This window comes from Heterodontus francisci, chromosome 20 (assembly GCF_036365525.1).
Source record: "Heterodontus francisci isolate sHetFra1 chromosome 20, sHetFra1.hap1, whole genome shotgun sequence".
NCBI lineage: Eukaryota > Metazoa > Chordata > Chondrichthyes > Heterodontiformes > Heterodontidae > Heterodontus > Heterodontus francisci.
The window spans coordinates 11,061,494-11,084,377 of record NC_090390.1 but is presented as its reverse complement, the minus strand read 5'-3'; the positions used below and the strand labels follow the sequence as shown (position 1 = coordinate 11,084,377).

Genomic DNA, 22,884 nt, shown 5'->3' with positions numbered 1-22,884 from the left:
GTCTCATTCTTATATGTCCAGTTGTGGCCAAAGAATCATCTGTAATGACTTCTCTTCCCACTCCCACACCGTTACCTCTGGAACCCCTCCTATTTCTCATCTACATGCTGCACCTTCGCGACATTATCCAAAAACATGTCAAGTCCACATGTACACAACAGCAGCCTGCTCTACCTCACCTCCACCTCTTTCGTCCCCTCCACTGCCTCTGATTTGTCAGACTACTTGCCTGACATGTAGAACTGGATGGGCAGAAATTAAATATTGGGAAGACCGAAGATCCCCGCCACAAACTCTGCTCCCTTGCCAACCACTCCATCCCTCTTCTTGGCAACTGTCTGAGGTTGAACCAGATCATTCTCAACCTTGGTCTCATATTTGACTCCAAGATGAGCTTCCAGCCATATATCCGCTCCATCGCAAAGACTACCTACTTCCACCTCCAGAATGTTGCCTGAATCCCCATGCCTTTGTTACCTCTAGACTTAACTATTCCAATGCTCTCCTGGCCGGCCTCCCATCTTCCACCCTACATAAACTTGAGCTCATCCAAAATTCTGCTGCGTGTGTCCTCTAACTCGCACCAAGTCCCATTCACCCATCACCCCTGTGCTCGCTTATGTATATTGGCTCCCAGTCTGGCAATGCCCAATTTAAAAATTCTGATCAAGGGTCACTGACCTGAAACATTAACTCTGCTTCTCTCTGCACAGATGCTGACAGACCTGCTGAGTATTTCCAGCATTTCTTGTTTTTATTTCAGAATTCCAGCATCTGCAGTATTTTGCTTTTATTAAAAATTCACATCCTTGTTTTCAAATCCCTCATGGCCTCGCCCCTCCCTATCCTTGTATCTTCCTACAGCTCTACAATCCCCTGATATATCTGCACTTTTCCAACTCTGGCCTCTTGTGCATCCCCAATTTTAATCGTTCCACCATTGGTGGCTGTAGCTATCTATCAAGGTGTAAAATTTAGTTTGATAATACTGCTGTGAAGTGTCTTGGCATGTTTTACTACATTAAAGGTGCTATTTAAATGCAAGTTATTGCTGCTGTTGTCACTGCTCATTGTCTTGTTTGCTGGGGTCACTTTGCAGCGAATGTTGGAATATCTGATACTAACTCCCTGCTGTGGCAAGTAGTGAAATGCTTAGATGTCCTGAGACTCAAACCTATTGTTTGGAGAGATGCTGTTGCTGTTCATGGAGTCATTTCTAATTCGTTTCTGTACAGTTATGGCTAACTATTGATTTAAGAGAAAGTTTATTCACATTCCAAATCTTGGTTTTTCTGTCTATAAGGAAGGAGGATTTCGAGGGTTTTACAGAGGCTTGACTCCTACGATCATTGGCATGGCTCCTTATGCAGGTATTCTATGGGGTCAAAGAGCATCTACTTTTCTCATTTGTGCATTTTGTTGTCTGCCGTGACATTTAATATATTTCAGTAAGGACTGAGGGCTATGGTGCATTTAAAAATTGCCCTTCCCATTCTCCAGCTTTCATTTCTAATATCAAGTATGAACATCATGAACTGCTTCATCGCAAAGATTCTTTTTAATTCATTCACGGGATGTATCACTGGTAAGGCCAGCATTTATTGTCCATCCTAATTGCCCCTGAGAAGGTGGTGATGAGACAACAGAGTGGTTTGCAATGTGATTGCAGAGGGCTGTTAAGATCACCACATTGTTTTGGGTCTGGAGTCTCAAACAGGCCAGACCGGGTAATGATAGCAGATTTCCTTCCCAAAAGGACATTAGGAAACCAGATGGGTTTTCATGACAATTCTGTCAGCGTTACTGAGACTAGCTTTTTATTCCAGATTTACTTAATTAATTGAATCTAAATTCCCCAACTACTGTGGTGGGATTTGAACGTGGGTTTCTGGATCATTAGTCCAGGCCTCTGGATTCCTCGTCCAGTAACATTACCATTATGCTACTGTATTCTACTCCAGAACCCACAGTAAACATCCACAAAGCTAAATCATGTGCGATGTCCCTCACTGCGGTTTTCTCCTGCACTTATTTCATGGGCCCTAATCCTGCTGTTTTAGTAACCCCTTCTGTTCATATCTTGGTTTAATCAAAAGAGCCAGTTGTAATTGTTCTTGTTTTGGATATCCAGTATTTGTGGGTTTTGTTATTCCAGACATTTACTTTATATTGTTAAATATTAATTTCAGGAATTTCGTTCTTCACTTTTGGCACCTTGAAGAGTATTGGCCTCAGTCAGGCTCCTGGCATGCTCGGAAGGCCTTCTTCTGACAATCCCAGTGTTTTGGTTTTAAAAACGCATGTGAACTTGCTATGTGGTGGAATAGCAGGAGCAATTGCTCAAACAGTATCGTAAGTGTTCATCTGCACAACAGGGAGGAAAGGGGAGGGGAGCATGGGCTGTGCTTTACTGGAAGTAGTTTTCATAGTATACAATTAGTTATAAAAGAAATCAGTTGTATTTTACATTTTGCTAGCACCACTTTCATCCAAATTGCAGATAGTTGAAACAGGTCATCTGTTTGTAACAGGTTCCCGTGATCAGATTGCAACGGGTTCCCGTGATCAGATTGTCGTGGGTTCCCGCTGATCAGATTGTAACAGGATACAGTGGAACATAAGAACTGGAGTAGGCCATTCAGCCTCTCGTGCCTGTTCCGCATTCAATTAAATCATGACTGATTTGTATCTTAACACCATCTGCCTGCCTTTTTTTCCGTAACCCTTAATACCCTTGCCTAACAAAAATCCAATTTCCTTTTGAAATCTTTGATTGTCTCCACTTCTACCACCCTTATAGACAGCAAGTTCCAGGTCATTATCACCCACTGCATTTAAAAAAAAAAAATGCTTCCTCATACTCTCCCCATATCTCTTGCCCAAAACCCTCTATCTCTGTCCCCTGGTCCTTGTACCATCAGTTAATGAGAACGGTTTTTCCTTGTCTAACTTATCTGAACCTGTCATAATCTTGTACATTTCTATTAAATCTCCCCTCAATATCCTTTGTCCTAAGGAGAACAAACTGAGTTTTTCCGACCTAATCTGGTAACTAAATCCCCCATCCCTGGAATCAAAGAACAGTACAGCACAGGAACAGGCCATTCGGCCCTCCAAGCCTGCGCCGATCTTGATGCCTGCCTAAACTAAAACCTTCTGCACTTCCGGGGACCGTATCCCTCTATTCCCATCCTATTCATGTATTTGTCAAGATGCCTCTTAAATGTCATTATGGTACCTGCTTCCACCACCTCCCCCGGAATCATTCTAGTAAATCTCCTTTGCACCCTTTCAAGGACCTTTACATCCTTCCTAAAGTGTGGTGACCAGAACTGGATGCAGTTCACCATTTGGGACCTAATAATTGATGGATATCCTACTTAAATATTTTACTGTAACAATATTTGAATTTAAAAATTGGATTTGCGACTGTCATGGAAGTGTTGTTTCTCTCTGTTAAAAAAAACTGGGGGGGGGTGGTTTTGTATACCTTTAAGACTGAGAGTTTTTGTATTGTCTGGGAATAGTGTGAGTGCAAGCTACAGCTGTTCCTAAGCAACAGCGAGAGAGAGAGGTCACATGGTGTATTGTATCAGTTTGACTGTGTGTAAAGACTGGCTAGATCCGGTTTAGATTAGATTAGATTAGATTAGAGATACAGCACTGAAACAGGCCCTTCGGCCCACCGAGTCTGTGCCGACCATCAACCACCCATTTATACTAATCCTGCACTAATCCCATATTCCTACCAAACATCCCCATCTGTCCCTATATTTCCCTACCACCTACCTATACTAGTGACAATTTATAATGGCCAATTTACCTACCAACCTGCAAGTCTTTTGGCTTGTGGGAGGAAACCGGAGCACCCGGAGAAAACCCACGCAGACACAGGGAGAACTTGCAAACTCCACACAGGCAGTGCCCAGAATCGAACCCGGGTCCCTGGAGCTGTGAGGCTGCAGTGCTAACCACTGCACAACTGTGCCGCCCCGGTTTGATCTGGAGACCAGCGAAGCGTGCTCACTGAAGGAAGGATTTGTCTCTCTCAGCGGAAAATCTACATTGACCTACAGTCTGTGTTTTGCCTAAAGAGGAAAAAAACCCTGGAAAGGAACCTTTGAATTATTGGAGGTAGCAAATTCATTTTTACTTCCAGTCTCTGCCTCAGGAGTGAATTTCTGTTGCTTTTTGTGTTTCTGGGAGTTCTGGAATTCTCAGGAAAGTTTCCACTCTTGACTGCTAATTCAAAATCCAAATAAACCTGTTGCTATACTCTTTGCTGAAAGATCTCTGTGATGTCTGCTGCTGCCGAACCATCTTGGATGCCTATCCATTACAGACTGTTCATCAAGCTCGTCTGGAGACTTTGACTGGCATCTGAATATTCGACTCTGGGACACCTCACCGTTCCGGGAAAGTAATCAACCAGGACTTAGAACCCAGTTATTTTGTTCCTAAGAAACAGCTCTCATTTAAAACATAATTTTGAAACCAGTTAACCATTGGTTTTTGAATTTGTGTGTGTGTGCATGGTGGTTAGGAGGAATAAAAGTTATAAAATCTTTTCAGACGTAGATTTATATCAATATTGTTTAAGATTTAGTTTATTAATAGTTAATTTGTTTTTGTTTAAAGATACCTGGTTTGGTGTATTTTATTCTGGGGATAATAAAGTGTTTAATTTGGCTAATTTCCAGTAGGTGGGAAACGTTACTGATATGCTGTGACCTGTGGCGTAATGGGACTGAATTGACAGTGCATTGCTCCCGCCTCAGTCGTAACATATTATTTGGGGGCACGATCGTCCAAATCCAATCCAATGCCAATTACGTGAATTATAAGGGGAGTAGTAATTTGAAAGACAAAAATAGAAGAACCAGGTTTCTTGTATAATAGGGTAGGTTATACCATCGAAATGGCATTAGCAATTGCTGCAGCTTCTTTGGGAAAGGAGAATGTGTTCCTCAGTGACTTGAAAACTTTAACTAAGGTTAAACTAAAAGATCTGGCAGCACAATCGGGGTTCGTATTGAAATCAGGTGCTGAAAAAGCAGAGATAATTGTCGTTAAAGCCCAAAATTAGAAGATAGTAAGTCAAAGAGTGATGCAGTTGAATTGGCTAAGATTCAGTTAGAAACTTGATCTGAGAAAGAATTAAGAAAACTTGAATTTCAGAGAGAAAGTGGAAGAGAAGAGAGGGAACTTTGGTTAAAATAGATGTAACTAAGACAAAGGGGAGTCTTCAATCCAGGGAAAGTTCTGGTCAGGAAGAATCTGAATTCAGCCCAGGACCCATCAAAGTTTGAGGAAAGGGACATAGAGGCATTTTTCATATCTTTTAAAAAATAGCCAAACAAATGAAATGGCCAAAGAAAAGCTGGACACTGCTTATGCAAAGCAGGTTGATGGGCAGAGCTCATGAAGTTTATGCCATGCTTCCTGAATAGGCTTGAGCAGATTATGAGATGGCAAAAAAGGCTATTTTCACTGTGTATGAGTTAGTCCCTGAAGCTTACCGTCAGAAGTTCGGAACTTACGGAGATTGGCTGGGCAGATGTATGTAGAATTTGAGAGGGTAAAGCAATTTAATTTTGACCATTGGATATGGGCATTAAAGATGGAAACCACATATGAGGACCTTAGAGAATTGTTTCTCTTGGAACTGTTTAAAAATTCCATCCCTTCAGTACTGAGAACTCATGAAGATAACCTGAAAATTTTACAGGCTTGGCAAGCAGCAGAAATTGCTGATGATTTTGAGCTTGTGAATAAACTAAAACCTTTTGTCCGTCACCCCCATAAACCCGAGAAGGGTAGAAAGTGGGAGAGTGGAAGGAAGGCAAGAGGGAACAGCTGGTAATGCCCCAGGATCACCTCAGGCCAGAAAGGAAGGTGCTGAAAGTAGAAGTGAGGTCTGCAAGCCGAAGTGTTATCATTGCCACCAAACGGGTCATCTTTGTTCAGAATGCTGGAAATTGCGAGGCTTGTTGGGGAACACAAAGCTAATGCAGAGAAAGGAGCTCTGACTGAGAGTCCAGCAGACCAGGCTGCAGCTTTAACGGCAGCTGTAAAACCAGATACAAAAACTAAAGTGAGTGCAGAGGTTAAGAATAAGATATCCAAAGGTTATAATGAATTCTTGTCAAAAGGAAAAGGAACTCCATATCCTTTAAGTGAGGCAGGAAAACGCATCATAATACTTAGGGATACAAGAGCAACCCAAACACCTTTTCTGGGGAAAGGTATAACGTTTCCACCAGAGAGCGCCCTGAACGCTAAAGTTTTAGTTAATGGAATTGGCAGGGAGTATATACCCGTAGCTTTATATAAAGTGCACCTAGAGTGTGACCTAATATTGAGGATGGTAACTGTAGGAGTTGTCCATAGTTTGCCAGTAGAGGGAATTGATCTACTCCTAGGAAATGATATGACCAGATCAAAAGTATCAGTTTCTCCTATAAATCCAGAGAAACCAAGTGAACTTAAAGAAACAGAACATTTACAGGAATATTTCTTGCATGTGTAATCACCCGAGCATTGGCTAAACAGGCTCCATTGTCGGAGGTAAAATTGGCACCACAAACAGATAGCCGAGTATCTAAAACCTTATTTGGGGATTTAGATCATCCAAATGAGATGTTCAACAGATCTTCTATAATTGCAGCACAGCAAGCTGATCCAGAGTTATACAGAATGGCACAATCGGCTCTGACAGAAACTGAGGTGAAAGGCATTCCAGAAGACTATTATATTGAAGATAGGGTTTTAAGGAGGAAATGGAGACTGCCTCATAGACCTGCAGATGAAGACTGGCTGGTTGTTTGACAGATAGTGGTACCACCTCAATATCGCCAGGAATTATTAAGGTTAGCACATGACATTCCTTTTGCAAGACATAGGGGGATTTAAAAGACTAAATTACCTATAAGTCAACATTATTGCTGTCCAAGCCTTACAAAGGATATGAGGCAATTTTGTAAGACATGCCATACATGCCAAATGGTGGGAAAAGCGCAACCTACCATAAAACCGGCACCATGCCAGTGATTGAGGAACCATTTAGCAGGGTGTTGGTAGACTGTGTAGCACCCTTGCCAAAAACAAAAGTGAGCCATCAGTACCCACTTACTATCATGGATATGGCTACTCGATTTCCAGAGGTCATTCCTTTGAGGCCAGTTACTGCTAAAATAGTAGTAGAAAAGCTAACAAGATATGGATTACCCCTTGAAGTTCGGTTGGATCAAAGTTCTAATTTCATGTCTAAGATATTTCAAGAAATCATGGCCAATTTGGGTCAGACAGTTGAAATCTTCAGCATATCACCCACAGACACAGGGAGCTTTAGAGAGGTACCATCAAAATCTCAAAACAATGATTAGAACAAACTGTCATGAATATCCACAAGACTGGGATAAAGGGCTAGACTTTTATTTGCCAGCAGAGATTTACCAAATGAGTCTACAGGTTTTAGTCCTTTCGAATTGGTTTACGGGCATCACAATCATTACAGCACAGAAGGAGGCCATTCGGCCCATTGTGTATGCACCAGCTGTCTGAAAGAGCAACTCCCTCAGTTCCATTCCCCTGCCTTCTCCACATAACCCTGCACATTCTTCCTTTTCGTATAACTGTCTAATTCCCTTTTGAATGCTTCAATTAAATCTGCCTCCACCACTTTCTCAGGCAGTGCATTCCAGACCTTAACAACTCGCTGGTTGCAAAAGTTTTTCCTCATGTAATTTTTGCTTCCCTTACCAAATAGTTTAAAACCTGTGCCCTCTCGTTCTTGATCCTTTCACGAGTGGAAACAGTTTCTCTCTATCTACTCTGCCCAGACCCCTCATGATTTTGAATACCTCGATCGAATCATCTCTCAGTCCTAACTTCTCCAATCTATCTGCATAACTGAATTCCTTATCCCTGGAACCATTCTCATGAATCTTTTCTGTACTCTCTCCAATGCCCTCATGTCTTTACTCAAGTGCGGCGCCCAGAATTGGACACAATACTCCAGCTGAGGTCGAACGAGTGTCTTATACAAGTTCAACATAATTTCCTTGCTCTTGTATTCTATGCCCCTATTAATAAAGCCCAGGTTACTGTATGCTTTATTAACCACTCTCTCAACCTGTCCTACCATCTTCAATGACTTATGCACATATACACCTAGGTCCCTCTGCTCCTGCACCCCCTTTAGAATTGCATCCTTTATTCTATATTGTCTCTCCATGTTCTTCCTACCGAAATGAATCACTTCACTTTTCTCTGCATTGATCTTCATCTGCCACCTGTCTGCCCATTCCACCATCTTGTCTATGTCGTTTTGAAGTTCGACACTATCCTCCTCACAGTTCACAATGCTTCCAAGTTTTGTATTGTCTGCAGACTTTGTAATTGTGCACTGTACACCAAGGTCTGGATCATTAATATAGATCAGGAAAAGCAAAGGTCCCAACACTGACCCCTGGGAACTCCACTGCAAACCTTCCTCCAGCCCGAAAAACATCCATTAACCACTACTCTTTGTTTCCTGTCACTCAGCCAATTTCATTTCCACATTGCTACTGTCCCATTTATTCCATGAGCCAGAACTTTGCTCACAAGTCTGTTGTGTGGCACTGTATCAAATGCCTTTTGAAAGTCAATGTACACTACATCAACAGCATGAAGTAAGAGGTCCTCTAAAACTCATCAAAGACATAGTCTTAGGAGAAAGGAGTGAATTTTCTATACTAGACTATGTATCTGTGTTCCGGGAAAGGTTCACAAAAGCTTACGATGTGGCTCAGGAACACCTTAAAACATGTCACGCCAATATGAAAAAATGGGCAGACAAGAATGCAAAGACCTACAATTTTACCGTTACAGGGGAAACCAGTAAAAGCGCAGTTCAGTGGGTATGGTAGATTATTTGATTGACAACCCTGATCACCAGAATAAGAATCGGATATGTCATATCAATATGTTAAAGCAATATTATTGCAGGGAGGAGGCTAAGTCAGTACAGGTATGTCAGGTAGTGGGGACTGTTGAGAAGGAAAAGGATAATGAGGATGAGGCAGAAGGAGGTCTAGACAATTCTTAGATTGAACCTCCAACTATCAAGTCATCGAATACAGAATGGCTTGGAAAATTGCTTTGCTAAACAACATGAAGACCTAACCAGGCCTTTCACAACATTTAAAAGTGTGTGTAAGGGTAAGCCAGGATGTACAACCTTAGCCACACATGATGTGGATATAGGGGAATCCGTTCCTTTAAAACGGCATCCTTACTGCTTAAGTCCAGCCAAACAGGCCCAAGTAAAAGCAGAAATCCAACACATGCTGGAAAATAACTTAATTGAACCTAGTCAAAGCAGCTGGGGTTCACCAATAGTCTTAGTGCCTAAACCTGATGGATCAACCTGACTTTGCATAGACTGCAGAAAAGTCAATGCAGTAACGAAGGCAGACTCCTACCGAATTTCTTGCTTAGAAGTGTATTGACAGAATGGGCAGTGCTAGGTTTCTTAGAAAGATCAACTTGTTAAAGGGATACTGGCAAGTTCCTTTGACTCCTCGAGCTAAAGAAATATCAGCTTTAGTCACACCAGACGGTCTTTATCAGTGCTGAGTGATACCATTCGGGTTAAAAAATGCCCCAGCAACTTTTCAGAGATTAATGAATCAGGTGCAGTGTTCCTAACTGTGTCGTGCATCTTGATGGTGTACTAATATGCAGTAACACTTGGAAAGAACACTTAAACCAGCTAAAAACTCTGTTTAAAAAAACTGCAAGCAATGGTAAACCTGGCAAAAAGCAAATTTGGAAATGCAGGAGTTACTCGAACACACAGTGGGGCAAGGACAAGTATTGCCAAAAACGGCAAAAGTACAAGCCTTAGTGGAATTCCCTATCACTAGAACTAAACATGAGATAATGAGGTTTTTAGGGATGTGGGGTTTCTACAGGAAATTTGTACCAAATTTTAGTGCTGTAGCTGCTCCATTAACTGACTTGCTACAGAAAAGGAAAACCAAAGTAGTATGGTCAGATGAATGCCAGGCAACTTTTGAAAAGCTAAAGGCAATCTTAACTAATGAACCAGTGTCGGCTGGCCAAATTTTGCTAAACCCTTCAAGGTAGTGATTGATGCTAGAGATCTGGGGATTGGTGCAGTCCTGTTGCAGGATGACGAATCGGGCATAGAGATACCAGTAGGGTGCTATTCAAGAAAACTAAATCGCCACCAAAAAAAGTATTCCACGGTAGGAAAAGAAACATTAGGACTATTGCTGGCTCTCAAACATTTCGAAGTATATGTCCACCAAGGCTATAAAGAAACACTAATATACACTGACCATAACCCATTAACATTTGTGGAAAAGTTTAAAAGCCAAAGTGCCAGAAAATCTAGATGGAGTTTATTGTTATAGCCTAATCATTTGAAGATTATACATATATTCGGGGAAAAACAGTGTTATCGCCGAAGCGTTGTCACAAATTAAACCTAGTTATGTTACATGAATGGCAATGGTACAAAGAAAAATTCTGTTAATTACCAGTAGCGTGAATGGGGGCGTGAATGTGAAAATATGTTTGGAGTGTTTTATTTTCAGTTTCTGTTTTGTATTGTAATGAAACGCATTCAGTAATGGCGTTTCATTTTGCCAAGGACGGAGGTGTCGTGGAAGTTTTTTTCTCTGTTACAGAAAAACTAAGTGGGGGTCTGTACCTTTAAGACTGAGAGTTTTTATATTCTCTGGGAACAGTGTGAGTGCGAACTGCCGCTGTTCATAAGCAACAGCAAGAGAGAGAGGAGTCACACGCTGTATTGTATCAGTTTGACTGTGTGTAAAGACTGGCTAGAACCGGTTTGATCTGGAGACCAGTACTCACTGAAGGAAGGATTTGACTCTCAGCAGAAAATACACATTGACCTACAGGCTGTGTTTCGCCTAAAGAGGAACAAACCGCTGAAAAGGAACCTTTGCATTGTTGGAGGTAGCAAATTCCTTTTTACTTCCAGTCTGTTAAGAAGTCTCTGCCTCAGGAGTGACTTTCTGTTGCCTTTTGTGTTTCTGGGAGTACTGGAATTCTCAGGAAAGTTTCCACTCTTGACTGCTTATTCAAAATCCAAATAAACCTGTTGCTATTCTCTTTGCTGAAAGATCTGTGTGATGCCTGCATCCGCTGAACTGCCTTGGATGCCTATCCATTACAGACTGTTCATCAAACCCGCCTGGAGACTTCGACTGGCATCTGACTATTCAACTCTGGGACACCTCACCATTCTGGGAAAGTAACCAACCAAGACTTACAACCCAGTTATTTTATTTATTCCTATGAAACCGCTCTAATTTAAAATATCATTTTGGAACCAGTTTACCGTTGGTTTTTGAATGTATGTATCTGTGCATGGGGGTTAGAGGAATAAGAAGTTATAAAGTCTTTTCAAACATAAATTTATCTCAGTGTTGTTTAAGATTTAGTTTATTAATAGTTAATTTGTTGTTTAAAGATACCTGGTTTGGTGTATTTTATTCTGGGGGTTAATAAAGTGTTTAATTTGGCTAATTTCCAGTAGGTGGGAAACGTTACTGATACGTTGTGACCTGTGGAGTAATGGGACTGAATTGATAGTGCATTGCTCTCGCCTCAGTCGTAACAGAAATAAAATTGTACTTTCTGTCTTTCTCTAGAGCTATTAATGTTGCGATTGACTGTCTCACCAATGGCGACCTATGTCTTTTATTGTACCTGTCTGCTAGTTTTTAGTGATTTCTGTTTTTGACCCCTAAATCTACTTGCTGCTCCATAGTTCTTAACCTCTCACCATTTAGAAATTTTTCTGTTCTATCTTTCTCAGGTCAAAAGTGGATGACCTCACACTTTCCCACTTTGAACTTCATCTGCCACAATTTTACTCATTTTATCTGTTTGTTTTCCTTTGCAACTTATTGTTCCCATTTACATTACTTACTGTGCCACCTAACTTACTGTTGTCAGCAAACTTAAGATATACAGTGCTCGATTCGTCCATCCAAGTCATTTATAAATATAGTGAAAAGCTGTGGCCCCAGTACTGATCCTTGGGGGATACTGTTAGTCATATCCTGCCAATTTGAGTACAGACCCATTATCCCAACTCTCTGTCTCCCATCTCCTAACCCATTCTTTATCCAAGCCAATAGTTTGCCTCCAATTTGTTTTTGTTTTGGAATTCCATGTAAATTTCATTATTAGACACCCCTTATCTACCATGTTAGTTATTTCATCAAAAAATTCAACTAGGTGCATTAGCCATGAGTTACCCTTTACCAATCTACACTGGCTGTCTGATTAGCTCATAAGTGCTCAGTCACTCTGTCTCTAATAACAGATTGTAGTTACTTCCCCACAGCTGACATTAGACTAATAGGACTATCATTTCCTAATTTATCTGTCTCTCTTAAATAATGGAGTGTCTTTGACAATTTTCCATTCAAGGACACAATTGCTGAATCAGGCGAGATAGGTGGGCCCAGGCAAAAAATCATTAAAACTTCGGAAAACTGATTGCACAAATCATATCACTGGCATTTTTAAATTATGAACAGAAATACTTGCAACATATTTGCAGGGAGTGTGCTGAATTTTTGTTTGTGTTGTAGATACCCACTAGATGTGGCTCGGAGGCGAATGCAGTTGGGCTCTGTTCTCACTGAAGCTGATAAATATGTGTAAGTATAATCTCTATAGATGTGTTTCTGATAATTACAGAGAATGTGACATGACAGAAAGTCCCAGTCCCCCTCTCTGCCAGACAATAAGGCACTCTTCACTTAGTACAACCATACTGAAATCAGTGTCACAAATGCTTTCTAATTGAGCACTATAAGCTAACAGCTGAGCATTTACTACCCAATGAGTGTGCAATTTTAATGTCTGAATGCAAGAGAGGGGTATTACATTTTTAAAAAAATACTAGAAACTCTCACCAAAAGCAAAAAGGAATATTCAATGAAAATCTGAGAATACAGCTTCACAGGCTGATCCGGGCTCCAGTGCCCACTGATTTGGGCTTACGGTGTCAGCAAGTTTATAGAAGCCAGCACACAAATTTGGGGGCGTGAGCTATTTAAATACATTCATCCATTTAGATGAAACTACCCACACCCCCACAGAGGCTTTATCTGTTTGCTACTATTTCATGGGCTGCGATGATCAGAATTGGGTGATATTCAAACCTAGGTCCTGTTACTCAAACACCACCCTACCCATTAACCACTGCCTGACATCATTCTGTCTCTCTCTCTCTCTCTGTGGAAAAGAATGTCGTGACCTAGGGGTTAGTCTTTATTCCTGTGGGGAAAGCAACAATGACCCTGGGGTTAGGACATAAGAAATAGGAGCTGGAGTAGGCCGTTTGGCTCTTCAAGCCTACTCCATCATCAAATAAGATCAGGACTGATCTTCTATCTCAACTGACACAAATTTTCAAATCCTCTCTGGCCACAGGAGAGGTACCAGAGGATTGGAGAACAGCGAATGTGGTACCATTATTCAAGAAGGGTAGCAGGGATAAGCCAGGTAATTACAGGCTGGTGACTGTAACATCAGTGGTTGGAAACTATTGGAAAAGATCCTGAGGGACAGGATTAATTTCCACTTGGAGAGGCAGGGATTAATCAGGGATAGTCAGCATGGCTTTGTCAGGGGGAGATCGTGTCTAACTAACGTGATTGAATTTTTCAAGGCGGTGACTAGATGTGTAGATGAGGGTAAAGCAGTTAATGTAGTATACATGGACTTCAGTAAGGCTTTTGATAAGGTCCCGCATGGGAGATTGGTTAAGAAGGTAAGAGCTATGGGATCCAGGGCAATTTGGCAAATTGGATCCAAAATTGGCTTAGTAGCAGGAGGCAGAGGTTGATGGTCGAGGGTTGTTTTTGCGAGTGGAAGCCTGTGACCAGTGGTGTACCACAGGGATTGGTGCTGGGGCCCTTGCTGTTTGTAGTGCACACTAATAATTTAGATGTGAATATAGGAGGTATGATCAGTAAGTTCACAGATGACACGAAAATTGGTAGTGTCGTAAATAGTGAGGAGGAAAGCCTTAGATTACAGGACGATATAGATGGGCTGGTATGATGGGCAAATGGAATTTAATCCTGAGAAGTGTGAGGTGATGCATCTTGGGAGTACTAACAAGGCAAGGGAATATACAATGGATGGTAGGACCCTAGGAAGTACAGAGGGACCTTGGTGTACTTGTCCATAGATCACTGAAGGCAGCAGCACAAGTAGATAAGGTGGTTAGGGAGGCATATGGGATACTTGCCTTTATTAGCCGAGGCATAGAATATAAGAGCAGGGAGGTTATGATGGAGCTGTATAAAATGCTAGTTAGGCCACAGCTGGGCACACTTGTGTACAGTTCTGGGCACCACACTATAGGAAGGATGTGATTGCACTGGAGAGGGTGCAGAGGAGATTCACCAGGATGTTGCCTGGGCTGGAGCATTTCAGCAATGAAGAGAGACTGAAAAGGCTAGGGTTGTTTTCCTTGGAGCAGAGAAGGCTGAGGGGGGACATGATTGAGGTGTACAAAATTATGAGGGGCATTGATAGGTTAGATAGGAAAAGAATTTTTCCCTTAGTGGAGGGGTCAATAACCAGGGGGCATAGATTTAAGGTAAGGGGCAGGAGGTTCAGAGGGGATTTGAGGAAAAAAGTTTTCGCTCAGAGGGTGGTTGGAATCTGGAACGCACTGCCTGAAGAGGTGGTAGAGGCTGGAACCCTCACAACATTTAAGAAGTATTTAGATGAGCACTTGAAAAGCTATAGCATACAAGGCTACAGGCTGGGAAATGGGATTAGAATAAATTAGGTGCTTGATGGCCGGCACAGACACGATGGGCCGAAGGGCCTGTTTCTGTGCTGTATAACTCTATGACTCTAACTCCACCTTCCTCACTATTCTCATAGCCCTTAATACCCAAAAATCTATCGACCTCTGTCTTGAATGCACTCAACAACTGCACATCCACTGCCCTCTGGGGTAGAGAATAACAAAGATCCACAACCTTTTGAATGAAGAAATTTCTCCTCATCTCATTCCTAAATTTCCAATGCCTTATTCTGAGACTCTGACCCTTTGTTCTAGATTTCCCAGCCAGAGGAAACATTTACTCAGCATCTACCCTGTCAAACCCCTTGAGAATTTTATATGTTTCAATTGGACAACTTCTCATTCTTCTAAACTTTGGGTAATATAGGCCTAGTCTCTCCTCATCTTAGGAGCCATTTTAGTGAACCTTTGTTGTTCTCCTCCAGGGCTAGAATTTCCTTCCTTAGGTAAGGAGAGCAAAACTGAACACAGTACTCCATGTGTGACCTCACCAATGCCCTGTATAATTTTAGTAAGATATCTTTATTCTTATACTCCAATCCCTTTGTAACAAAAACTAACAAACCATTTGTCTTCCTAATTACTTGCTGTCCCTGTATGGATTAATGTCCTGTGATTCATGTACAAGGACATCCAGGTCCCTCTGAATGCAAACATTTCCCTGTCTCTCACCATTCAAAAAATATTCTTTTTAAAAAATTTTCCTACCAAAGTGGATAACTACGCACTTTGCCACATTGTATTCATCTGCCAGGTTCTTGCCCACTCAGCCAACCTGCCTATATTCCTCAGCAGCCTCTTTGCACCTCCTCACCACTTACTTTCCCACCTAACTTTTTATTGTCAGCAACTTTGGATATGTTACATTCAGTCCCCTCATCTAAGTCATTAATATAGATTGTAAATAGCTGCCGTCCAAATATTGATCCTGGCAGTACCCCACTAGTTAGAGCCTGCCAAACCAAAAATATCTGTTTGCTGCTTTCTGTCCATTAAACAATCCTCAATCCATACTAATAAATTACACCTAATCCCATGAGTTCTAACATCTTGTATGGCACCTTATAGAAGATTTTTTGAAAATCCAAGTGCACTACATTCACTGGTTCCCCCTTATCCAGCCTGTCAAACAAGATTTTTTCAAAAATTCATGTTGACTCTACTTAATCATATTAAGATTTTCCAAGTGCCTTGTTACCATGTCCCCCTAATAATAGATTCTTGCATTTTGCCTACTACTCATATTAGGCTAACTGGCCTATAGTTCCCTGTTTTCGCTCTTCCTTTTATAAATAGCAGGTTATGTTTGCTATCTTCTAATCCAAACTGTTCCAAAATTAAGGAATTCTGGAGGATCAAAACCAATGCATCCACTATTTCTGCAGCTACCTCTTTTAAAACGCTAGGATGCAGGTCATCAGGTCCATGGGATTTGTCGCCACTTCGTCCGATTAATTTCTCCAGTACTATTTCTTTACTTACATTCATTTCTTTTAAGTTCCTCATTCTCGCTCAATCTTTGATTCCCCATTATTTCTGGAATGTTTTTTGCTTCTTCTACTGTGAAGACAGATACACAGTATTGTTTAATGTCCCTGCCATTTCATTATTGCCCATTGTAATTTCACCTGTCTCTGCCTCTAATGGGGCCATAATTACTTTCACTAATCTCCTCCTATTTACATACCAATAAAAGGTTTACAATCTTTTCTTGTGTCCCTTGCTAGTTCTCTCTCATCTTCTCTTTTCCCTTTCTTTATCAATTTCTTGGGCCTCTTTTCCTGATTTCTAAAATTTTCCCAATCCAAAGGCTTACTACTTTTTTGACAACAGTATAAACCTCTTCTGTGGTTCTAATATTATCTTTAACTCTTCTCATTAGCTATAGTTAGACCACTTTTTCTGCAGGGTTTTTGTGCTTTAAAGGAATGTATATTTGTTGCAAATTATGTATTAATTGTTAAAATGCCAGCCATTACTTGTCTGCCATTATATCTTTTAGTGTAGTTCTCCCCAATCTACCTTAGCCAACTTGCCCCTCATACCCAAGTAGTTTGATTTGTTTTGGTTTAAGACTGTAGTTTTGAACTTCACTTTCAAACTCAGTATAATAATTTTATCATATTATGGTCACTGTTCTCCCACCTCCCCCCCCCCCCCCCCCCCCCAGGGCCCCTTTACTACAAGATTATTATTTAAACCTTTCTCATTGCACAATACTAGATGCAAAATAAACTGTTCACTTGCTGGTTCCTCGACATACTGTTCTAGGAAACTATCTTGTAAAAATCCCATGAACTCTTCCTCCGCACTATTACTGCAAAGTTGGTTTGCCCAGTCTATATGAAGATCAATATCCCCCATGATTACTGTATTATCCTTATGACCGTGCACCTCTAATTTTCTGATTTATACTCTGCCCCACACTACAATTACTGTTCGGGTCCTGTAAACAACTTCCACTAATGTTTTCTGCTGCTTGTGTTTCTTCATTCTATCCAAACTGATTCTACTTGTTGATTTTCTAAGGTCCTTTCTCTCTATTGTCTTTATTCCACCTTTATGATCAGGGTAACCCCTGCTCCTTTTCCGTTTTGTGTCTCCCTTCTAAACGTATCCTGGAATATTTAGTTTATAACATTGGTCACTTTACAATCATATCTCCGTAATGGCTGTTAGATCAAACCTATTAATTTTTAGCTTTTAATACATCTGATTTGTTGGGGAGACTGTGGTATAGTGGTAATGTCACTGGACTAGTAATCCAGAAACCCAAGCTAATACTCTGGGGACATGAGTTCAAATCCCACTATGACAGCTGGTGGAATTTAACTTCAATTAATTAATAAATTCAATTAATATTTTTTTTTAAATCTGGAATTGAAAGCTAGTCACAGTAATGGTGCACATGAAACTCATCGATTGTCGTAAAAACTCATGTGGTTCACTAATGTCCTTCAGGGAAGGAAATCTGTCCTTAACTGGTCTGAACTACATGTGACTCCAGACCCATAGCAAAGTGGTTCACTCTTAACTGCCCTCTGAATTCAGTTGTCAAGAGCAATTAGGGATGGGCAACAAATGCTGGCCTTGTCAGCGGCGTCCACACGCTATGAAATGAGTAAATAAAATATTAGAATGCTTCAAATTCAGGTAGAATGCCTTTACCCTTGACTTTTTTCTCATTTTCCCTGACATCACCTTAGTTGCTAATGCTCTATTACCTTTGTTACTCTCACTGCTCCTTCCTGACCCACTTTTATTTTTACCCAAAACGCTGCTTTTGAATTTACCCTTTCCTGCATCCTCCCGACCCTTTATTAGTTTAAAGCCCTGTCTACTGCCCTAGTTATTGCATTCACCAGGACCCTGGTCCCAGTCCAGTTTAAATGAAGCTCATCTCAATGGAACAGCTCCCTCATTCCCCAGTACTGGTGCCAGTGACTCATGAAGTGAAACCCCTGCCTCCCACACCACTTTTTAGATCATGCAATTAACCTTCTAATCTGTTTATCCCTGTACCAACTGGTATAGATGACAATCTAGAGATTATTGCCTTTGAGATTCTGCTTTTTAATTTGGACCCCAACTCCTCAAACCCTCGGCACAACATCATTCCTAGTTCAACCTACCTTTTTTTAGTTTCTTTAGTTTCGAGATACAGCACTGAAACAGGCCCTTCGGCCCAACGAGTCTGTGCCGACCATCAACCACCCATTTATACTAATCCTACACTAATTCCATATTCCTACCACATCCCCACCTGTCCCTATATATTTCCCTACCACCTACCTATACTAGGGGTAATTTATAATGGCCAATTTACCTATCAACCTGCAAGTCTTTGGCATGTGGGAGGAAACCGGAGCAGCCGGAGGAAACCCACGCAGACACAGGGAGAACTTGCAAACTCCACACAGACAGTACCCAGAATTGAACCCGGGTCGCTGGAGCTATGAGGCTGCGGTGCTAACCACTGCGCCACTGTGCCGCCCTTGTCATTGGTTCCTACGTGGATCATGACAAAATGGATCTTCCTCCTCCCATTCCAAGTTCTTCTCCAGCTGCAAGGAGAAGTCCTTAATCCTGGCACTGAGAAGGCAACACAAGCTTTGGAACTCCCAGTTGTATCTACCCCCTGACTATACTGTCCCTTATCCACATTCCTTTTCACTCCCCCGCATGAATGGCTTCCTGCACCCACAATGTCTGCAGCTCAACAACTCTGAGCCGAAGTTGCTTAAACTGCAGACACTTACCACAGACATGGTTATCTGGGATCCTACATGCTGCAGTTCCGGCACACCACCTGCCCTGCCATGGCTATCTAACCTTATTTATTGATTTGATTTGTTTAGTTAATTAACTTTTTAATTCAATGAATTATTTTAGTTTTATTAAGTAATTGGTTTATCTAGTTTAAGTTACTAATTTAGTAAAGTAAAAGCAGTACCTCCTTCCCTCTCTGCTCCAGATTCCTGCTTGCAGCAATTTTTGATTTTGGCAGTCTGTAAAACGATGGACTGAGTTTGGCGATCACTCTCTCTCAGCACACACTGACCTGGGGTCAGTCTCTCTACCTGTGGGACAGAGCACACAGTGACCCTGGGGATAGTCTGTCTCCCTGTGGGAACATAGGAACAGGAATAGGCCATTCAGACCATCGAGCCTGCTCCACCATTCAGTTAGATCATGGCGGATCATCTACCTCAACGCCACTTTCTGGCACTATCCCCATATCCTTAACGTCATTCTTATCCAGATATCTATCAATTTCTGTCTTGAACATGCTCGATGATTGAGTTTCCATAGCCCTCTGGGGTGGAGAATTCCAAAGATTCACCATCCTCTGAGTAAAGAAATTCCTCCTCATCTCAGTCTTAAACCCTTTATTCTGAGACTCTGTTCCCTGGTTCTACACTGACCAGCCGGGGAAACATCCTATCTGCATCCACCCTGTAAGAATTTTGTAAGTTTCAATAAGATCACCTCTTATTTTTTGAAACGCTAGAGAATATAGGCCCAGTTTCCTCAATCTCTCCTTGTAAAACAATCCCACCATCCCAGGGATTAGTCTGGTGAATCTCCTGTATACTCCCTCTGTGGCAAGTATATCCTTCCTTAGACGTACAAAATACTCCAGGTGCGATCTTACCAATTGCAGCAAGTTGTCTTTACTCCTGTACTCAAGACCCCTTGCAATGACGGCCAACATACCATTTGCCTTCCTAATTTCTTGCTGCACCTGCAGTGCTAGCTTTTAATGACTCATGAACAAGGGCACCCAGGTACCTTTGGACATTACTGCTTCCTAACCTCTCACCACTTAAGAAATACTCCCTCTTTCTGTTTTTCTACCAAAGTGGATAACTTTACACTTATTCACATTATATTCCATCTGCCATGTCTTGCCCGTTCACTTAGCCTGTCCAGGTCCCCTTGAAGTCTCGTTGCATCTTCTCACAACTTACATTCCCACTTAGTTTTATGTCATCAGCAAGTTTGGAAATATTACATTTGGTCCTCATATCCAAATAATTTATATAGATTGTGAACAGCTGTGTCCCCAGCGCTGATCCTTGCGGTACCCCACTAGTAACAGCCTGCCACCCTGAGAATTCAATAATCCGTTTATTCCTACTCTCTGTTTTCTGTCTGTTAATCAATTCTCAATCCATACTACCCCCAATTACCCCCAATCTCATGTGTTCTAATTTTGTTTACGAACCTTTTGTGTGGGACCTTATCAAAAGCCTTCTGAAAATCCAAGTACACCACATCCACTGGTTCTCCTTTATCTCTGCTACAAGTACCATCCTCAAAAAATTCCTACAGGTTTGTCAAACATGATTTCCCTTTTGTAACTCCATGTTGACTCTGCCCAATCATATCATTGTTTTCTAAGTGTTGAGTTATCACATCGTTTATAATAGATTCTAACATTTTCCCGACTACTGATGTCAAACTAACAGGTGTGTAGTTCCCAGTTTTCTTTCTCCCTCCTTTCTTAAATAGTGGGGCTACATTTGCTACTTTCCACTCTGCAGGAACTTTTTCAGAAACTATAGAAAAATTTTGAAAGGTAGCTACCAATGCATCCACTATCTCTATAGACACCTCCTTCAACACTCTGGGATGTAGCTTATCAGATCCAGGAGATTTATCAACCTTCAATCCAGTTAATTTTTTGAGTACTACCTCTTTATTAATACTAATTTCTTTCAGTTCCTTATTTTCACAAGTCCCTTGCTTCCCTAGTATTTCTGGGAGATTATCTGTATCTTTCACCATGAAGACAGACACAAAGTAATTGTTTAGTTTCTCTGCCATTTCCCTATTCTCCATACTAATGTCTCCGCCTGTAATGGACCCACATTTGTCCTTGCTAGTCGTTTCCTTTTCACACACCTAAAGGAGCTTTTACAGTCCGCCTTTACGTTTTTCACTAGCTTCCATTCATATTCTTTTTGCCCTTTATCAGTTTCTTGGTCATCCTTTGCTGGATTCTAAATTGCTCCCTATCCTTGGGCTTACCACTTTTGCTGGTAACCTTATAAGCCACTTCCTTTAATCTAATGCATTCTTTAACTTCTTTTGTTAGTCACGGTTGATTCATCTTTCCTGTTGGGTTTTTGTGACTTAGAAGGATGTATATTTGTTGTAGACCATGTTGTAGACTTCTTTAAGTAGTGACCCTGGGGTCAGTGTCTCTCCCCGTGCAACAGCACACTGACGGGGTGGGGGGAGCGTCTGGAGGCTTTCCCTGAGGGGATTGCATGTGTTAGATGAAAATTGTTAACTAATGTTAATCAATACAAAGGTTCCTCAATGGTCAAAATCATCTGGTAAATTCAGAGAGAAACTTAAATTGTTTGTGACACTCGTGTATTTATGCAAAGAGTAATTTCCTGTTTTAACCTTTTTTTTCTCCATAAGGTCTATGTGTAAAACTCTGAAATATGTCTACAAGGTGCATGGAATACAGAAAGGCCTCTACCGGGGGCTCACTCTCAATTACATCCGGTGTATCCCATCTCAGGCTGTGGCATTTACCACCTATGAGCTCATGAGACAAGTTCTTCATCTGAACTGAGGACATTTCAGGATGTTGTCAGGACTATTGAATTCATCGTCGCAATCCTGCGACTCTCAATCATGAGAACATCTGCCTGATGGGGACTGCTCTGATCAGATGTGCATACTAAATCATTATTTATTTAATTGGAGTAATTGATTGTGATTAGGATTGAAAGTCAGCATCAGTGTGCTTTGTGTTTTAAGGTATGTAGAAATGATTGCACTCTTCCACCACCTGCCTGTCACCTCATGATTTCACTTCGGTAATCAATTTTTATCCCTGCATCCCAGCTGTGAGGGGAGAAAGATGGGTTTAATATGGGCAACAAATTGGACCTACAGTGGCCACCAACAGTTTTATATTACTTTATGTATGAATGTTTTATTATCAATCCATTCAATATGATTTAATCATGTGTACAAATATAACTTCTTGATGTGAGGTTTCTTTTGCAGCCTCGATCAAATATTTGATGTATGTTAATTTTTAAAATGCTGTAATAATTGCAGTCACCGGCAATTGATGTTCCAATAAATCTTTGTGAATGTTTGTAGATGTGTCCTTGAGATTGGTTCTGTGCTATGAATAATTGAATACTTAAATGAATACTTCTCATCTGTATTTACCGTGGAGAAGGTCATGGAAGCTAGTGAGTTCAAGGGAGGGAACACCGATATACTGGAGCATATCAACATTACAAAGGAGGAGGTGTTGGAGGTTTTGAAGCGCGTTAAAGTGGATAAATCCCCAGGGCCTGACCAGGTGTGTCCTAGGATGCTATGGGAAGCAAGGGAGGAGATTGCTGGGGCCCTGGCAGAGATTTTTGTATCATCGTTAGCTGCTGGTGAGGTACCGGAAGACTGGAGGATAGCTAATGTTGTGCCTTTATTTAAGAAGGGCAGCAGGGATAAGCCAGGGAACTACA

The 22,884-nt window shown here is 41.3% G+C and overlaps 1 protein-coding gene across 1 annotated transcript in view; it reads left to right on the top strand.

Annotated features, from left to right (window-relative positions):
* slc25a16 (solute carrier family 25 member 16) overlaps positions 1-22,512 on the top strand; it is a 144,279-nt gene extending 121,767 nt beyond the window's left edge. Inside the window, exons 6-9 of the mRNA XM_068052382.1 lie at positions 1,304-1,370; positions 2,190-2,352; positions 12,642-12,710; positions 21,818-22,512. Of these exons, the coding sequence (XP_067908483.1) occupies positions 1,304-1,370; positions 2,190-2,352; positions 12,642-12,710; positions 21,818-21,974 (456 nt within the window). The 3' untranslated portion in view covers positions 21,975-22,512. The remainder of the gene's footprint in view (positions 1-1,303; positions 1,371-2,189; positions 2,353-12,641; positions 12,711-21,817) is intronic.
* The last annotated feature ends 372 nt before the right edge of the window (positions 22,513-22,884 follow it).